General features: G+C 37.8%; 1 protein-coding gene across 2 annotated transcripts; it reads right to left on the bottom strand.

The window, feature by feature from the left end:
• Window positions 1–6,522: 6,522 nt before the first annotated feature.
• tor4ab (torsin family 4, member Ab) lies at window positions 6,523–15,801 on the bottom strand. 2 transcript variants are annotated; one of them, XM_055198404.2, is made up of 3 exons: window positions 15,677–15,801; window positions 10,530–10,883; window positions 6,523–9,546 (listed from the first exon to the last, which is right to left on the bottom strand). In XM_055198404.2, exons 2-3 carry the CDS (start codon window positions 10,866–10,868, stop codon window positions 8,731–8,733), a joined length of 1,155 nt encoding a protein of 384 aa, XP_055054379.2. In that variant the 5' UTR covers window positions 10,869–10,883; window positions 15,677–15,801; the 3' UTR covers window positions 6,523–8,730. The 2 variants fall into 2 exon arrangements, with proteins under 2 accessions (XP_055054379.2, XP_073716728.1); XM_073860627.1 differs by lacking the exon at window positions 15,677–15,801 and adding an exon at window positions 11,138–11,250.
• Between the last annotated feature and the right edge of the window lie 1,497 nt (window positions 15,802–17,298).

The raw sequence follows: 17,298 nt of genomic DNA, 5'->3' as shown, positions 1-17,298 counted from the left end.
AAACACGGCTAGACCAGCTTAAAAGTGTCCGAAACACGGCTAGACCAGCTTAAAAGGTGACCGAAACCCGGCTAGACCAGCTTAAAAGTGACCGAAACACGGCTAGACCAGCTTAAAAGGTGACCGAAACACGGCTAGACCAGCTTAAAAGTGACCGAAACACAGCTAGACCAGCTTAAAAAGCGACCGAAACACGGCTAGACCAGCTTAAAAGTGTCCGAAACACGGCTAGACCAGCTTAAAAGGTGACCGAAACCCGGCTAGACCAGCTTAAAAGTGACCGAAACACAGCTAGACCAGCTTAAAAGGTGACGAAACACGGCTAGACCAGCTTAAAAGGTGACAGAAACATGGCTAGAGTAGCTTAAAAATGACCAAAACACAACTAGATCGGCCTTAAAAGTGACCAAAACACAGCTAGACCAGCTTAAAAAGATTGGCTTAGTCTAGCTTAAAAGGTGACCGAAACACGGCTAGACCAGCTTAAAAGGTGACAGAAACATGGCTAGATCAGCTTAAAAGGTGACCTAAACATGGCTAGAGTAGCTTAAAAGTGACCAAAACACAGCTAGACCAGCTTAAAAAGATTGGCTTAGTCTAGCTTAAAAGGTGACCGAAACACGGCTAGACCAGCTTAAAAGGTGACCTAAACATGGCTAGGCCAGCTAAAAAAGTGACCAAAACACGGCTAGGCCAGCTAAAAAGTGACCGAAACACAGCTAGACCAGCTTAAAAAAGCGACCAAAACACAGCTAGACCAGCTTAAAAGGTGACCAAAACACGGCTAGACCAGCTTAAAAGTGACTGAAACATGGCTAGACCAGCTTAAAAGTGACCGAAACACAGCTAGACCAGCTTAAAAAGTGACAGAAACACAGCTAGACCGGCTTAAAAAGTGACCAAAACACAGCTAGACCAGCTAAAAAGTGACAGAAACACAGCTAGACCAGCTTAAAAAGCGACCAAAACACAGCTAGACCAGCTTAAAAGGTGACTGAAACACGGCTAGACCAGCTTAAAAGTGACCGAAACACAGCTAGACCAGCTTAAAAAGTCACCAAAACACAGCTAGACCAGCTTAAAAAGATCGGCTTAGTCTATCTTAAAAAGTGACCGAAACACAGCTAGACCAGCTTAAAAAGTGACCGAAACACAGCTAGACCAGCTTGCTACACCTGCAATACCAGCTAAAACAAAGCAAGGAGACCAGCTAAAACCTGCTTATGCTGGTCTTTGCTTGATTTTTCAGTAGGGATACATTTTTTTCTCATGTTTTTTTAAACAATGCAAACTTACAACTTTACTTTATATTTTAGTTTGGTGGTTACCAGACCCACAGCCATATAAAAATGAGACTCACAGGAATTCATATATTTTACGAGTTTGTATGAATTCGTACGAAGTAAATCGTTCAAAACGTATGATTATTAGACAAAACAATAATGCAACATCATGGGGGAAAGCAAATCATACAAAAAAGTATGTTGTGGTCGTGAAAAAATTGCGTACGAAAATGCGTACGAATTGCCATAAGTTTGCGTTGGTTAAAACCCGGCTAAAGTCATTTTTCTCATTTAATGTTTCTATACAAAAACTCCTTTAATAATGTAAAGCTTGATATTATTAATATTGACTGAGTAAGATGAAATCAGTGTTTAGAAAGCCAACGTCTGTGTGAAATAAAAAATGTGTCATTAATTTTAGTATTGTACATGTATCGCATCTCGAAATCTGTCATTCATGACAATAAACACATGACTACTTTAATGCTCCTAATCCTAAAATTAGTTATGAGACTTAAGCTTTGATTTCACATATATGGCCACAAATATGCTATTGTCGCACTTTCAAGTATTTACCACATACATTCATTACATTTTTTCTCAGTAAGTGTTAACATAGTTATTAACAGTACGACAGGCCCCTAAGTTCGTAATCAAAGCGAGAGCCCGAGGCTCACTGTCAGTCGGAAAATATTGGGCGTTTCTCTGAACTTGACACTTGAAGCAAATTGTTTTGTCTAAAGATTTACAGAGGTTGACCTTCAAGGGACGTCGCTTTACTTTTGTTGCTCAGTTGCTATAGTAAACCATCATTCTTTCAAGTCTAGAAACCTCGATATTTGTGTTTACGGTCGCTTGAATTACACAAAGACAGCTTTGGCTCCTGCGCAATACATTAGAGCTCAGGACGATGACGTGGCTGTTGGGTTTAGAAAGTGAACTCTTTGAACTTCACAATGAGTTTCTGTGACCATAACCCACAAAAAATGTTTGTGTTTAACAGAAAGCAGTTTTGGGTGATTAATGGGGTCACGTTTTAGAGGTTATAAACATCAACTATTTCTACCTCGTGGCTGGTTGTTTGTGAAGGGGTGTTTATGTTGAGAGCCGCATTACTTTTAGAAGTAGTTACTCATCATTTAGACCTACTATATCCATGAGAAGTAACTCTTAACAGTTGGGATCAATTCAATGTTTTACAGTAAAATACAACCCAGATGTAGGGATGCACTCATATATCAGCCTATAATAGCATGTTTGAAATTCCCGATGATCAGAAATTATATCCTGGTCGCAGTGTTGCCATTTGTATGTTTGCACTTCTAGTATTTCATGACTTAATACTTTGAAACAAGGAGTAAAAAACAAAACTACACTGTAAAATTTCCTTGATGCACTTAAATTTAAATTTATACAACTTGATTTAATAAGTCATTTAAACTTTTTTTTAGTTAGAAGTTGCAATAAATTATAAAAATAAAGCTATAAGAACTTAAGCCCATTCAAATGTATTTTATGCCAACTCCTCACTAGTCAAAATTGAAATGATGAGTTAATTCTAGTTGTTTAAACATAAAAAGTGCAACAAGGATTTTTTTTACAGAATATCGGTAGAGGAGAGCGAGGCAGAACCTAATGGTGCATTCACACCAGTGGCGGCTGGTGACTTCTTTTTTTGAAGCGCACGATGCGAAGTTCGTCACAACATGTATGTAGCTTGTCATGTGTGTGGTTCGTCATTTCAAAATATGTGTTCTGCGCTTTGAGAGACTGTGTGTTCACCACGTGTCATGCCAAAACAAGTGCCCGCTGCCTTGAACTTGAAAGGAAACGCTTGGGTGTGCCAGATATTCGCACAATCTCATGCGTCATCAGAGTTTACTGTTAAGGGAGTGTCTTGCGTGTATTTAGGGAACGTGAGCGTCTCTATTATTATAAACGGGTTTGACGCGTCTCCAGCAGGCACTTATTTTGACAAAACACGTGATGCACACAGGATCTCTCCACACGCATGACAAATATTTTGGAAAAGGGAACCACACACGTGACAATCCGAACACTTATTATGAATTAGCGCATCCTCGGAAGTGCAGTCACGAGCCGCCACTGATTCACACCAGCCGCGGTAGAGGCGGCAAAAACGCGAGTCATTCACGCGGAAATTCGCTTCATGGGAGGGGCTTCTGTGACTCCGCTGAGACTCCCCTCGTTTCCTGTAATTACGTCACTACTACAGCAAGGTCCTGATTGGTTAACGCTGCGCGGAAATCCAGCCAAGTTCAGATTTTTCAACTTTCCGCGCGTTCCGCGCCATTTGCGTCGCGCATGCCTTATCGCATCTTTACATTGACTTAACATGTAAATCACTCGAGCTTGACGCCTCTGCCGTGTCTGGTGTGAACCCTGCATAACGCTTTTTGACTTTGGCTCTATCATTCAAAAAATATTTAAGTTTAATAATTTAGTAATTTGTGGGACCCACTGTTATCGTTCAACTGCACTGAAAGTAACAGGAGTGATATTACGCACTGCCCAAAAGTAGTCCTTGTCATTGAAAGTAACCAAGGGGACTATTTTCGGGCAGTGCGTTATATCACTACGCCTTCTGCAGCCAAGTCCTTGATAATTACGCCAGAAAGAGGGTATAGTTCCTAGCCATATCTGCCTAGAAAATCACAGCTTTTAATTTTCTGTCGGTCTTAGTACACGATGTAACTACAGAAGAGTCAAGTTTTAAATAGGAACAATATCGATTTTTTTTTTTGCGCAATGCTAATCAGATTCAATGGATTGTGCTAAGCTATGCTAAAAGTGCTAACGCCAGACCCGGAGATCAGCTCAATGGATTTCACAACGGTAAAAATCAAATGTTTAACTCTAGGGGAGCTGGAAAATGAGCATATTTTCAACAAAACTGAAATGTCTCTTTAAATTCTGTCTCAGAAGTATTTCAGTCTCGTTTCCTGTTTTAACCTCCTATGACCCGAGCTTTGGTTTGTCTTTTTTTCAGATTTCTTCCAGCTATTTTGGGGTTAGAAAGAACCAATTAATATAATAACCAAACATTTTTCTTTGAACATGAAGCAGTATAATTGTACAACAGGTTCTAGTTACACAGAATTAAGTATTATGGTGCAAACAACAACAAAAACATATAATATCCATTTATGTGGACATCCAGGTCTTAGGAGGTTAAAGGAAGTTACATAAATTTAATGATTTCTACATGGGCAGTTTTCTTGTGAACAATTGAGTAACAGTAATCTAAAAACTCATCTGAAAAATATCCCAATAAAACCAATTTAACAACGCAGTAAATGTGTACAAAGCAATAAAAGCATAAAACAAATAAGGTGGAAAGTTCTCGTGCTCCCGATCATCTTGCATCTTCAGTAAAATGGCTGGAAGGTACAGAGATTTGAAAGAGTTTGTCTTGTCTTGGACTAAACCACAGATCAGAGGAATGTAAAAGCCGTGCTCTCCACCTTCCTTTTGAAATTGAATCTTTGCTCGAATACAGAAGCTGCACGCAACCCACAGATCAGACACGCAATCCTTGCTTTTTTGCCTTTCCTTTAATTCCTTTTTTGTCACTCTTGCCTTTTTGATTACCAAATAAAACAGAAGTATAAGTTCCTATAATTATGTGTTTCTATTGATGTTTTGTGCTGCTACTGTATTATCCATTATTTGTGATGTTCACTTTGAAAATTTGACCCCTTCGGCACCTGCGATTGCCCTTTTCCACCCTTATAACTATTTTGGAACTGCACTGCTTTGCCAAAGCACTCACAATACATAATTGAGCTGTCGGTAAATTCATCTGTCTGGATTATACATGTCTCGACATTGATACTAATGTCATTTAACCTCCTGGCGGCACGTGCATACAGACAGTGCTTCATTTTCAATGGGAAGTGAAGAAGTCATAGCGGTACTTTACGACCAATCAGCATGCAGGACTTGATCTGTCTATTTCTGAATGAAAACGAAACACAGCACAATAATTCTCTTTTGCATTGATATTTTCAAGTTTACTGACATTAAGCGATTTAATTCTTATTAGTTCAGCATGCAACTGTATAACAGTAGAAGTAACTGTAATCAAATGGTTTTTAATCAACATATATTAAAAGCAGCACTATAAATAGATTTTTAAATGCATGATTTTGCATGTTTGGTGATCGCGTGACACGAGCTTTTAGGTCGTGTCTCCAAGTGATTAAAAAGAATCTTGTTATGTTCAGCATTCTCAAAAAGAGACTGTAGGCAGGTGGGGTTGTGATTGGGATCCAAAATTATTTGTGGTGGTAACCAAGCTTTTATTTTTACACACATGCACGCACACACATAGTTGTTTTCCATGTGTGAACCTTTAAAGGGACACTACACTTTTTTTGATAATATACTCATTTTCCAGTTCCCCTAGAGTTAAACATTTGATTTTTACCGTTTTGGAATCCATTCAGCCGATTTCCGGGTCTGGCGGTAGCCTACCACTTTTAGCATAGCTTAGCATAATCCATTGAATCTGATTAGACCATTAGCATCACACCTTTTAATTTTCCGTCCGTCTTATTACACAATGTAACTACAGAAGAGTCAAGTTTTAACTATGAAAAATATCGAAACTCTTTGTTTATTTTTTTAAGGCGTCATGCTAATGGTCTAATCAGATTCAATGGATTATGCTAAGCTATGCTAAAAGTGCTAGCGCCAGACCCGGAGATCAGTTGAATGGATTCAAAAACAGCAAAAACCAAATGTTTAACTCTAGGGGAGCTGGAAAATTAGCATTTTTAAAAAAAAAGTGGAGTGTCCTTTTAAAGACCAAACTACAAAACTCACCAAGATAAAGCATTGTTGTTCAAAAACGAGTTTTAATATATTATACACTTACTATTGAGGTACAGCACAGGTTAAATTCAATGCTGATGTAAATGTAATTTACACAAATACTGTAAAAATACAAAAGTTTATCATTATTTATAAACCCATTTACAGTATAACAAAGAAAGGACAAACCTAGCTGTTGGGTTTAACCCAGAATTTATTTTTTATATTTGACTCAACATTGGGTTTAAACAACCCAGCATTTTTACAGTTTACACTCATAGACTTTGAATCTTCAGACTATTTCTCTTTTTTAACTAAAAAGCAACATCTGATTTGCGACTTAATCGTTCTTTTGAGTGTCATGATAATAGCGTGTATGAGAGAAAAAAAGGCAGGGGGGGGGTCGGCGGCGTTGGGCCGCAGGTCGCGTTCAGACAGATAATTCACGTTGATGTGTCGGGTTACATCGGGCCCGGGCTTTAAAAGCCAGGTCAGGTCGGGTTGTAATTTTCAGACCCGTTGAGAACTCTACTGTCTACTCTCTGCCTCCATCATTTGTTTCATTTTGCAAGCGTTTGAAAGTTGCTCAAGCTTATTTTATCAAGTGCTCTGAAATATCAAAGAAATCTCTTACATATACATGTACAAAACATTATGCAGCATGTTTACTAACAACACAAGCAGCGGACTCTGACATAATATTAGTTTGCGTCATTTTAAACCCGTCATATCTTCCGCTATTGTTTAAACGAAAGCAGAGGGTTTCGCCCACAGACCACCCACTCAGTAATCAGGACAGAAGCGGTCAAAAGTGGACAAAAGAGACAGATTAAAATATCAGGTGTGAACATGAATGTGTTTGTTTGTTTTGTTTGTTTTTATTTGGATCCCCATTAGCTTCAGCATAAGCTAAAAGCTATTCTTCCTGGGGTCCTATAAACTTTTCATGTGACAATACATTTATTACATAATTACATCTACACATTACACACATCACTTCACATTACACACATTTAAAATAAACATTTGACACAACAACAAATAAAAATAAAACTCCGAGTAGATCTAAATCAAAAATAAAATAACATGTGACCTCTACGGTCTACCAGAATCTGTCTAATTAATGTTAAATATTGAATTAGTTTTGAAGATAATATTTCTTTGATGATATTTTAAACCCATGATAAGTATTTTGTTGTTTCATAGCATTTGGGAGAGAATTCCATTCACACATACATAACTGAACGTTGAATTGATTCGGTCTTCACTATAGGCAAAATAAAACTACCCTCAATTGCATGCCTTGTTGGATAATGATGTATATCAGTACTAAAGGATAATTTCGTATATAAGGTAACCGGTGTTTTGTTCATTATAACTTTATATAAAAAACACATAAGTGAATACACAAATCTGTTTTTAACTTTAAACCATGAAAGGCTTTCATGCATTTTATCAACATTTGTTTTAAACCCACAAGAAAGAGCCACACGTGCTGCTTTATTTTGAATCATGTGTCTCTCTTGTCCATTTGCGATCCGATCGACCAAAATGCATCTTAATACCATGCATAAACAGCTCCTTAGAGCACCATGTTGGAGACCGCTGCTTTGGAGTGTGCATTGTGGCATACATGATATTTCATAGCAAAAACTTTACCCTAAACTTTAAAAGTGCTGACCCATGGGTCAAAAAGTGACAAACCCAACCATTGGGTTAAATTAGCATAGAAAATGTTTTACCCAACCATGGTTTGAAACAATTCAGCAATTTGGGCTGAAACAACCCAACAAAGGTTTATTTAAACACAGTGGTTGGGTTGTCTTTTTTTTGACCAATCATGGGTTAAAAGCATCCCAGCGTTTTTAGAGAATATCTTTGACAGCTAAACAAAAGATGTTTTTGCTTGGGTTAAAAGCATAAAGGGTGCTCTATAGTGATACTCACTTTCAAGTAGATCTTAATTTTTTTTTAAAAAGGTTTATGCATCGATGCCATAGAAGAACCATTTTTGGTTCTCCAAAGAACCTTTTAAGTGAAAGAACCATTTCATATATTCTGTAAACTCTCAGATGAAATGATCAAAAGCTCACTGGGGTGGTACCCCTTCACAAAGTACATATTTGTACCTAAAGAATGCATATTATGCTGCGTTCCAGGCAGGTTTTTGAGCCCATAAATCACAACTTCAAAACCACGAAACGGAACTGGGAGTACATCGATCTAATACGAGTTCACGGGTGGGAAGTCACAGGTTTGACTGCCATTCCAGTGCACTTTCACTGGTAGAAGGTTGAAAAAACACGGGTTACAGGTTGCCTGGAATGCGGCATTAGTACCCAAAACGTACCGGGCCAGATCTGCACTGGTCTGGAACGAATCCGTTGTGGATCTGGTCCTGAGTCGTCTGCATACATATCTTTACTTAAAATGTACAAACTGAGACTTTTTCCTCAAAGGAACTGTCCAGTGACAGCTCTTGTACATTTTTTCTGAGAGTGAAGAACCATTTTCTCCTTGGAACAGAATGGTTCTACAGATCCATATAGCTAAAATGGTTCTTCTGTGGTATCGTGTAGCACCTTTATTTTTAAAAGTGTGTACGTTCCTCTCAAAGCAGGTTAACTTTTCCCACTACTTGTTTGCAGCCGGTTTTTGCATACTGTTTTCCAGCCGCTCTGTGATAGGCCAGCTCATCTGCCAGTGCTTCTACCTGGTTGGTGTCGGAGTAAAAGCCCTCGAGGGTCATTTCCTCCATAAAGCATCGGATGACATGTTCACGCTCCAGTAGGGACAGAGGAATAATCTCCACTGTGGGTTCTGTCCACAGCGGATGGATGAAAGTCAGGGCCTGCCGGAGTGATTTATGAACTCCGGCAGTCGAAGCGTTGTGCAGGATGTGAGCTGTTATTTCCCTTTGGCCCAGGCTGCTTAGAAAAACATAAACAACGTTAAGAAACTCATTCGTCTGATCTGACCGAAGAAACGTCTTCAATACATCCAGCAGCGGAGGTTGCATCAGTTCCACCTCATCTAGGATGAAGAAGGGAATTTGCTCTTCCTCTTCGGCTCGAGTCACTACCTCGATTATACGTTTAGCGAGTTTGGAAGCGCAATCCTGTGCCGCGTCCTTTAGGGGGCAGTGATGCTTTGAAAAATACTGCACCACCAGCTTGTCGCCTATCACGGAGCGGAAGTGGCGTGTAAGCACGCGACCCAGGTGGCTTTTGCCAACGCCAGACGGCCCGTGGAAAGACAGGGCGAGGGGTTGCTGGTGGGTGTAAGTGGATAGGTAATCTTTCAGATGATCCATTAGCTCCTCTAGCGCCTCCTGCTGTCCGAACAACTCCCTGTCTAACGTCTTCTCTAATCCTTCAAGATCATACTTTAAAACATGGTCGTCCAAGTTTTCGATGGCGTTGTAGACCTGGAAGAACCCATTACATATGGTCACAGTTTGCACATTTAATATACGGGCATTTCATTTTTATTACCACAAATAAGAGTATTTTGTATTCCTATTGTTTTCTTAGGATGATTTGAATGATGATGATCCCAGGCAATGCACATACTAATAAAATGTATACCTTGTAATATACTGTAATGGTACGTTCACACCAGATGCGAATGAAGCGTTAAGCGTGAGTAATTTACATTTTAAGTCAATGCACAGGCGCAATTTACATCCTGTGGCGCCATTTGCTTGAATGAGGCTGCGCCAATGATGTGATTTGCACAAATGACGTGTTTCACACGAATGACGTTTTTTTCGAACGAATTGCGCGTTTCGAGCATTTGACATGCGTAATGGTAATGAGTTAAAAAATTTGTCGGACTGTGGCAGATATTCGCGCCGCGTTAACCAATCAGGAGCTTGCTTTAGCAATGACGTGATTAAGACGTAACGAGCGAAGGCAGAAATGCAAAACAACAAAGAAGGACAAAATCATTGTTGCAGTAGGTAGGACAATCTGGTAAGTTGTAAAAACACTCTTTACTCAATTTGAGCTATATACATATTGAGACTAAAAGGTAGCTAAAGCGGGCAAATTAAGCGTATTCGCGTTAAAATGTGCAAATTACGTAAATTTCATGCACGAATGAGGGCATTTTCACGCGTGAGTGACACAAATTGCATAGGTGAATGAAGTGAGTTAGTTAAAAATGTTCAGGCGTCCAACTAAACTTTTTTTGCTCTTTGCTCTATTTATTCGCTCTTTTTTTGTCTGGTGTGAACGCACCGTAAGTCATACCGAATGCATAAAAATGTAAAAAGATTCTGTCACCATGTTTTAAGTAGTCAGGATGTTAGCAATCCGTCCAGATATTTGTTATTATAATATGAACATGCAAAAAGAAAGCAAACATGACATAACATTTTTTCATAAGCAAATTAAAGGTAGAATGTACCTGAATGAAGATGATAATGCTGAAGAAGATCAGGAAAGGTTTCGCTCGGCTGCGCTCCCTCTTTGGTTTGCACATCAGTGTGTGATTCGGGAACATCACCCGACGCCTGGACTTCTTCTTAGGCTTCTTAGGTTGCAAATTCACATCTGAATTTATGGAGTCTGAATTGTTATGACCCAACCGGGCTGAATTGGAGCCATGTTCTGGACGCAGTTTCTTCAGGTATTTTTTCTTGATTCGGATCATGGCTTTTAGCTGTGGGGAGAGTAGAGATGTGCTTCGGGTGACGACCATCTCATCTTTCTCCTGTTGTCCTAGCTGTGTATCCATTGGTATCATTTCACTGTCTACAATCTGTTGGATGAATGTTTACACATCAGTACACCCTCAGAATAAATGGTACAACCCTGCTGGAAAAAACAGCATAGACCAGCATAATTCCCATGCTGGTCTATGGTGGTTCATGCTGGTTTAGCTGGGGGTCACCAGCATACCAGCACCAAAACACAACATATGCTGGTCTTGTTGGTATGCTGGTTTTTCCAGCAGGGATGAATCTAGAAATCTACTAATATAGTGTCGAGACGTGTCGAGTGACTGCACATTACCGAACTGGGGGCTGGAAATGTTGTGAGCGTTTCTGACGATGTTTAAATTCTTCAGATAGCAAAATACAGCAACAAGCATCCCACTAGACCGAGACCGCGCTCAGATGCTGATGTAAATAAAATAACATGTATCACCATCAAAACCCTATCAAAATGGTGAAAATGTCTGATAGCTCCCTGTTGGATAAAACAGCATACCAGCAAGACCAGCATATGTTGTGTTTTGGTGCTGGTTTGCTGGTGACCACCAGCATAGACCAGCATAATTCCCATGCTGGTTTGGTGTTGGTTCAGCTGGTGGTCATCAGCATACCAGCACCCCATGCTGGTCATACCAGCAAGACCAGTATATGTTGTGTTTTAGTGCTGGTAAGCTGGTGACCACCAGCATAGACCAGCATAATTCCCAAGCTGGTTTGGTGCTGGTTTTTCAGCAGGAAGTGACAATGAAGCCGCACATTAATGATAATATTGTGCATATTAAACAGATAAAAAGACAAGTAACGCTTCTTTGATTAGGAGGTTACATGCAAAATCCATTAATCTTAAAAAACTAAGAGAGCATGTGCTGTTTGAATGGGAATGCCGCCTTTGGTCTATGCAGCCCTGCTGGAAAAAAACAGCATACCAGCAAGACCAGCATAATTCCAATGCTGGTCCATGCTGGTTTAGCTGGTGGTCATTAGAGACCAGCATGGACCAGCATAGACCAGTACGGGAATTATGCTGGTCTATGCTGTTTTTTCAGCAGGGATCTTTGTGCTTTATCGATTTAAAATTACAATAATTTATAACATAACGCAGTTGTTGTGCAAATGCATTAATGGGATAATTAAACATAACGTAAATAAACAAAAAATGCCATTTCAGTTTTAAATATGGTTAAATACATTATTCTGATTAAATTAATTGATATAAGTATTTAACATAAAGTTAGTCGTCACATTTATTTGTTAGAAATGGGAGTGGGAGTGCCATGGAAAAGATGCCATATAATATTTATTTCAATATCTGTGTATGCAAACATTTCTGTGAGCTGTACACACTACACTGTGTCCCCTTAAAAAATTGGTCCACGATACCCCTGGTATAGACATGGGTGGGTGTGTAGACTTTAAACCTCAGACGTTAAAAGTGCAAGGCGGGGCATACTTAATCAAAAGAGCACTTTGACTTTAAATGAACTTAATTGCTTAAAAATCTGAATAGTGATTTATTGTTGGTTTTCACCATTTAAGTCATTCAACTGCAGATCGCATATCAAACATTAACATGAAGCAGATGTATCTTTCATAAAACAAAATTACAGTACTTTAATTGAAGGTCGCAGTAGATTATGTGCTAACACCAAGTACACCCTGCACAGCAATGCCCTAAAATTACTCAAAAGACATTTAAAAAATTAACCATGGTTTTAAAATAATAAAAGTATAGTACCATTTTTTTACATTTATACAAGATGCTTTTATCCAAAGCGACTTCCAGACAGTGCTATACAAGGTATACATGTCAATTATCATTGTATGTGTCTTCCCTGGATCCAACCCATGAACTTTGGCAGTGCTACTCTAATGCTTTACCAATGCTCGACCACAGGTGAAATTAATGTTACTGTGTGGTAAGACCATAGTAACTTTGTGGTTACTATGTTTTCACTACAAATAAACCCTAACCCTAAGCTGTGTATTTACAAACACAGGAAAAGTCAGTTTATCTCGCTAAGATTTACTGTGCAGTGGCACAATGCTGTCACATACAGTATACTTTCCTACAAACATTATCAAAACATCAGTTTGTTTCCTCATTCACATGTCCGGCCGCAGCTGCTGGGATCTAAGAGTTTTGCATAACTGTTTACACACTCACACTGGTGCTTTGCATTACAAAAAATACAAGAAACAGGAAGCTGATGTACAACCTTCAATGCATGACATAACACTGCTTATGCTCTTCACTGTATAAAATGTTACTTTATGTCTTTAAAATACATATGCATGTGTATGCAAGCTTTATTTCCTCAGTTTAAACATCTTTAAAAATAATTCTTGATTTATAACTTCAATAACTTATCACATAGAGGATGTTATCACATAAAGGATTTGTCAACTGATGTCCGAGAATCAGACACAGTTGATCACTTATAATCTAAACTTAAGACTTTTTCCTTTAACAAAGCATTCACATAATTTGTCTAGTAAATGTACTTTTCTTGCAATAGTTAGCCTGTACGTAAAAAGGATTCACATAACTCGTCTGGGTAATATACTAATGCTGCAATAGCTAGCCAGGGGTGCGTTTCCCAAAAGCATCATTAGCCAATGAACATCGTAAGTTCCATCGGTACTAACATCGTTCAACGATTTGGTGTTTCCCGAAACCATCGTTCAAACGAACATTTGCAAACTCCATCGCTAACTTGTGTCGTTGGAACGACAGCTCTTCTTCTGTCGTTAGAAGCATTGTTCCTTGTTATTATAATATGTAGACTTGCGTTGATCATGCTTTTAAACAAAATAAGCAAAAAACATGTAGTACATTCTATATCCATCATTCTAAATATATTACAATTTTATTTTACGTGTTTAAATTTGTAAACAGAATGAAAGCGCTGCATTTGAAATCTGTGCATGTGCGCAGACCTATGCAACACAGTCTCACGGGGAGTCGTGTTGTGGTAACGAGAAGTTTTGATTGGTTTGTTCGTGTTTGATGACACGAGTTTCCGCTGTTTTTCGTGTCTCTGGAGACGGGTGTCTTTTTCGTCCTTCCCAGCACGAATTTCTATCAATGGCTGTTCGTGTCTGTGGCACGACTTTCTTTATCGTGTCATTTTATATTTTGTTTTCTCATCGTTGTTTCCTACCTCCAAATCATTGTCGCTTGGGGCTAGGGCCAGATCCGGGGTTCGCGTTAGGATGTTATTTTTTGCATTGGTTTCTACATGTTTTTCGTCCGCTTTTAAAACTATTCTCGCCTGGAGTTGGGGTTAGAGCTGGGGTTGGGGTTAGGAAGTCGCAGAAAGTGATTCTAACCCAAACCCCAAGCGACAACGGTCAAAAAATAGAAAACAACGAGAAAACAAAATATAAAATGACACGACAAAGAAAGTCGTGCCACAGACACGAACAGCCACCGACAGAAACCCGCGCCGGGAAGGACGAAAAAGACACTCAAAAAGACACGAATAAATTAATCAAAATTTTCGCTAGTATAACACGACCTATGAGCTTTACGACCCTGGGGAATCCCTGGGAGGAGTGACGTAAGAGGGAACTTGCGCATGAATTAAATATCTTGAAAATAAACAACAGATAACTAAATCACGATAACAAAATCAGTCTTCCGATGCAATATATGTTATTTACAGCAATAATCTGACAATAAATCGATTTGCACAGATCCCAAGTGACATCATCAACTATGTTGTTAAACCAACATGGTTCAAACGACGAATGTGCGACAAAGTTACTATGCTTTCGGGAAACAGTCGTGAGAAGGTAGTTCGTTTCTCCAACGATGCATCGTACTATGATCGTTCAGCAACGAGTTACGTCGTTGTTTGGGAAACGCACCCCTGTCTGGAACCGAGCATATATAAAAACACAACACTGTGTGACACTTGCATTACATGCGAACAGCCCCTACGCTAATATGATTTTGTTTTTCTCTCCACGTCTCGTCCTCGAACCCGAGGACATTGAGACAAACATACCCAGTTCCGGTTGCCGTGGAGGTCAACACACCACTGATCTACTGGCCGTCCTTCAACTTGATGGCCAGCCGATGCATGACCAACGACCACTGACGGTATTTTGCTACTTATATTGTCTGTCGATTTTTCTGTGTTTTCCCCAGCTTCTATTAATGTAAAGCTGCTTTAAAATAATTACGAATTGTGAAAAGCCCTATATAAATAAAATTGAATTGAATGTTTATAATTGATTCTCCTCAAATTCACAAAGGAAGATATTTTGAGGAATGTTTGTAACCAAACCGATCAGAAGCCCCATTGACTTCAATAATAGAACAAGAGAATACTATGGAAGCCAATGGGGCTTCTGATCGGTTTGGTTACAAACATCGCTCAAAATTATTTCCTGTTCATCAAAACAAAGAAATATTCACTTATTGTGTTCATTTTTAACCGTATATCTTATGTTTCATTATTCAAAACGTAACAAACTTATTTATTTTGCAGTGCGCATGTGCTATATATCTTAAAATATATATATATATATTCATGCAGTTTGCTATAGGTCAGTTATGCAAAATTAACTATGCAAATGGTTCTCTTCCACAGTAGCAGATACATTAAACTAGAATGATGGAAACATGAAGGGAAATGCAATGGATGCATATTTCCATGCATTTTTGTAAACATGAAAGGTAGATGCCTAAACATGCCAGATTGTTTGGATAAAGATTGGGCCTGCACGCTCCAGAAAAGTTATGGTATCTTTTACAACATTATATGTGACGGTTACAATCAACAAAAACATAAAGCTCACATAGTATAAGAAAGATGAAATGGTTTGCTACCTTTACAGCTGCATGAGATCTTTGTCTTCCTTAATGCCTTCCAAGTGTTTATGCAGTTGTTTTTCTTTATTAAAATGATGCAGGAGATGATGAGATGTCTCTTCCACATACACATCCACTGATTTGATCACTCAGGTCTTTTTTTCATCTTCATCTCTTCATCGCTCCACCTTTCTGTTCATCTGTCACGTGTCATTATCGTCATGTCTTTCCTTGTCATATGAAAATGTGCACTACTGCTCATTTATAGGCAGCTATAATCATTTGTTTAATGGTGTAGTGTACAATGTCAGAAGAAATAGTAAAAAAGGTACTTGTTGCTGTCACTGGGGTGGTACCCTTTCATTTTAGTAGCTCGTAGATATTCATCCCAAAGAGTGCATAATAGTACATCGAAGGAAGACATCATTTCCAAATGTATATCTGCACCTAAATGGTACATATTTGGATCTTTTTAAAGGGTAACTTGGGACCATTGTTCTGACATGCAGTGTAGCTCTGAGATGACTTCAAATAATGCTTGTTAAATGTTTTATTGAAGTCTATGGAAGAGTATTAGGGACAAGCAAAAATATAAAAATTTATCTCGAGATTAAAGTAATTTTAAAGTAAGATTTAACACACAGTTTTTAGAGAAAAAGTCAAAACAAATAAAATTAGGAAAAAGTTGTAATAACTTGAGTCTTGAGGATAAATAAAGAGTAATGTCATAATATTTAGAGAATAATGTCATAATATTTGAAGAATAAGTCATTATAGTTTGAGAATAATATCATAATATTTTGAGAATAATTGTATAATATTTTGAGAATAATGTCATAATATTTCAAGAGTGTAATAATATTTCAAGAATAATGACATGATATTTTGAGAATAATGTCAAAATATTTTGAGAATAATGTTAAAATATTTTGAGAAAAATGTCATAATATTTTGAAAATATAACATTTTAAGATCATATCAAAATATTTTGAGAATAATGTCATAATATTTTTGAGAATATAATCATTATATTTTTAGAATAATGTCATAATATTTTCAGAATAATTTTATAATATTTTGAGAATAATGTCATAATATTTCGAGAGTATGTAATAATATTTCAAGAATAATCTCATGATATTCTGAGAATAGTGTCAAAATATTTTGAGATTATTGTCATAATATTTTGAGAATAATGTCAAAATATTTTGAGAACAATGTCATGATATTTTGAAAATAATGTCATAATATTTTGAGAAAAATGTCATAATATTTTAAGAAAAATGTCATAATATTTTGAGAATGAAGTCAATATTATAAAATGTATATTTTGAGAATAATGTCAAAATTACGAAAATGAAGTCATAGCAATACGAGGCAAATTATTTTGAGAATAAAGTTTTTACCTTAATGTGTTGGGAGTGAACAAGCAAATCTGTAAAATTTTTAACACAACTAATGAAACACAGAAATACAGGTTAGCAGATAAGCCCAGAAAAAGAATGCAATTCATAGCAATTTATTAAAACTATAAACCAAAATCTCAAATCTGTTTCAACATATTGATAATTGTGCATATCATTTGTGACATTATTCATTCAGGAATAAACAATTATAGCATTTGTAATTGATCTTTACCA

The sequence above is a fragment of the Misgurnus anguillicaudatus genome, chromosome 22 (assembly GCF_027580225.2).
Source record: "Misgurnus anguillicaudatus chromosome 22, ASM2758022v2, whole genome shotgun sequence".
NCBI classification, from domain to species: Eukaryota; Metazoa; Chordata; class Actinopteri; order Cypriniformes; family Cobitidae; genus Misgurnus; species Misgurnus anguillicaudatus.
This window is presented reverse-complemented; position numbering and strand designations above follow the sequence as displayed.

Excerpts from the sequence above, each read along its gene's own strand:
- tor4ab (XM_055198404.2), bottom strand. The coding sequence starts at position 10,868 with ATGATACCAATGGATACACAGCTAGGACAACAGGAGAAAGATGAGATG. Across the intron at positions 9,547-10,529 it reads GCATTATCATCTTCATTCAG|GTCTACAACGCCATCGAAAA; the intron begins GTACATTCTACC and ends GGGTTCTTCCAG.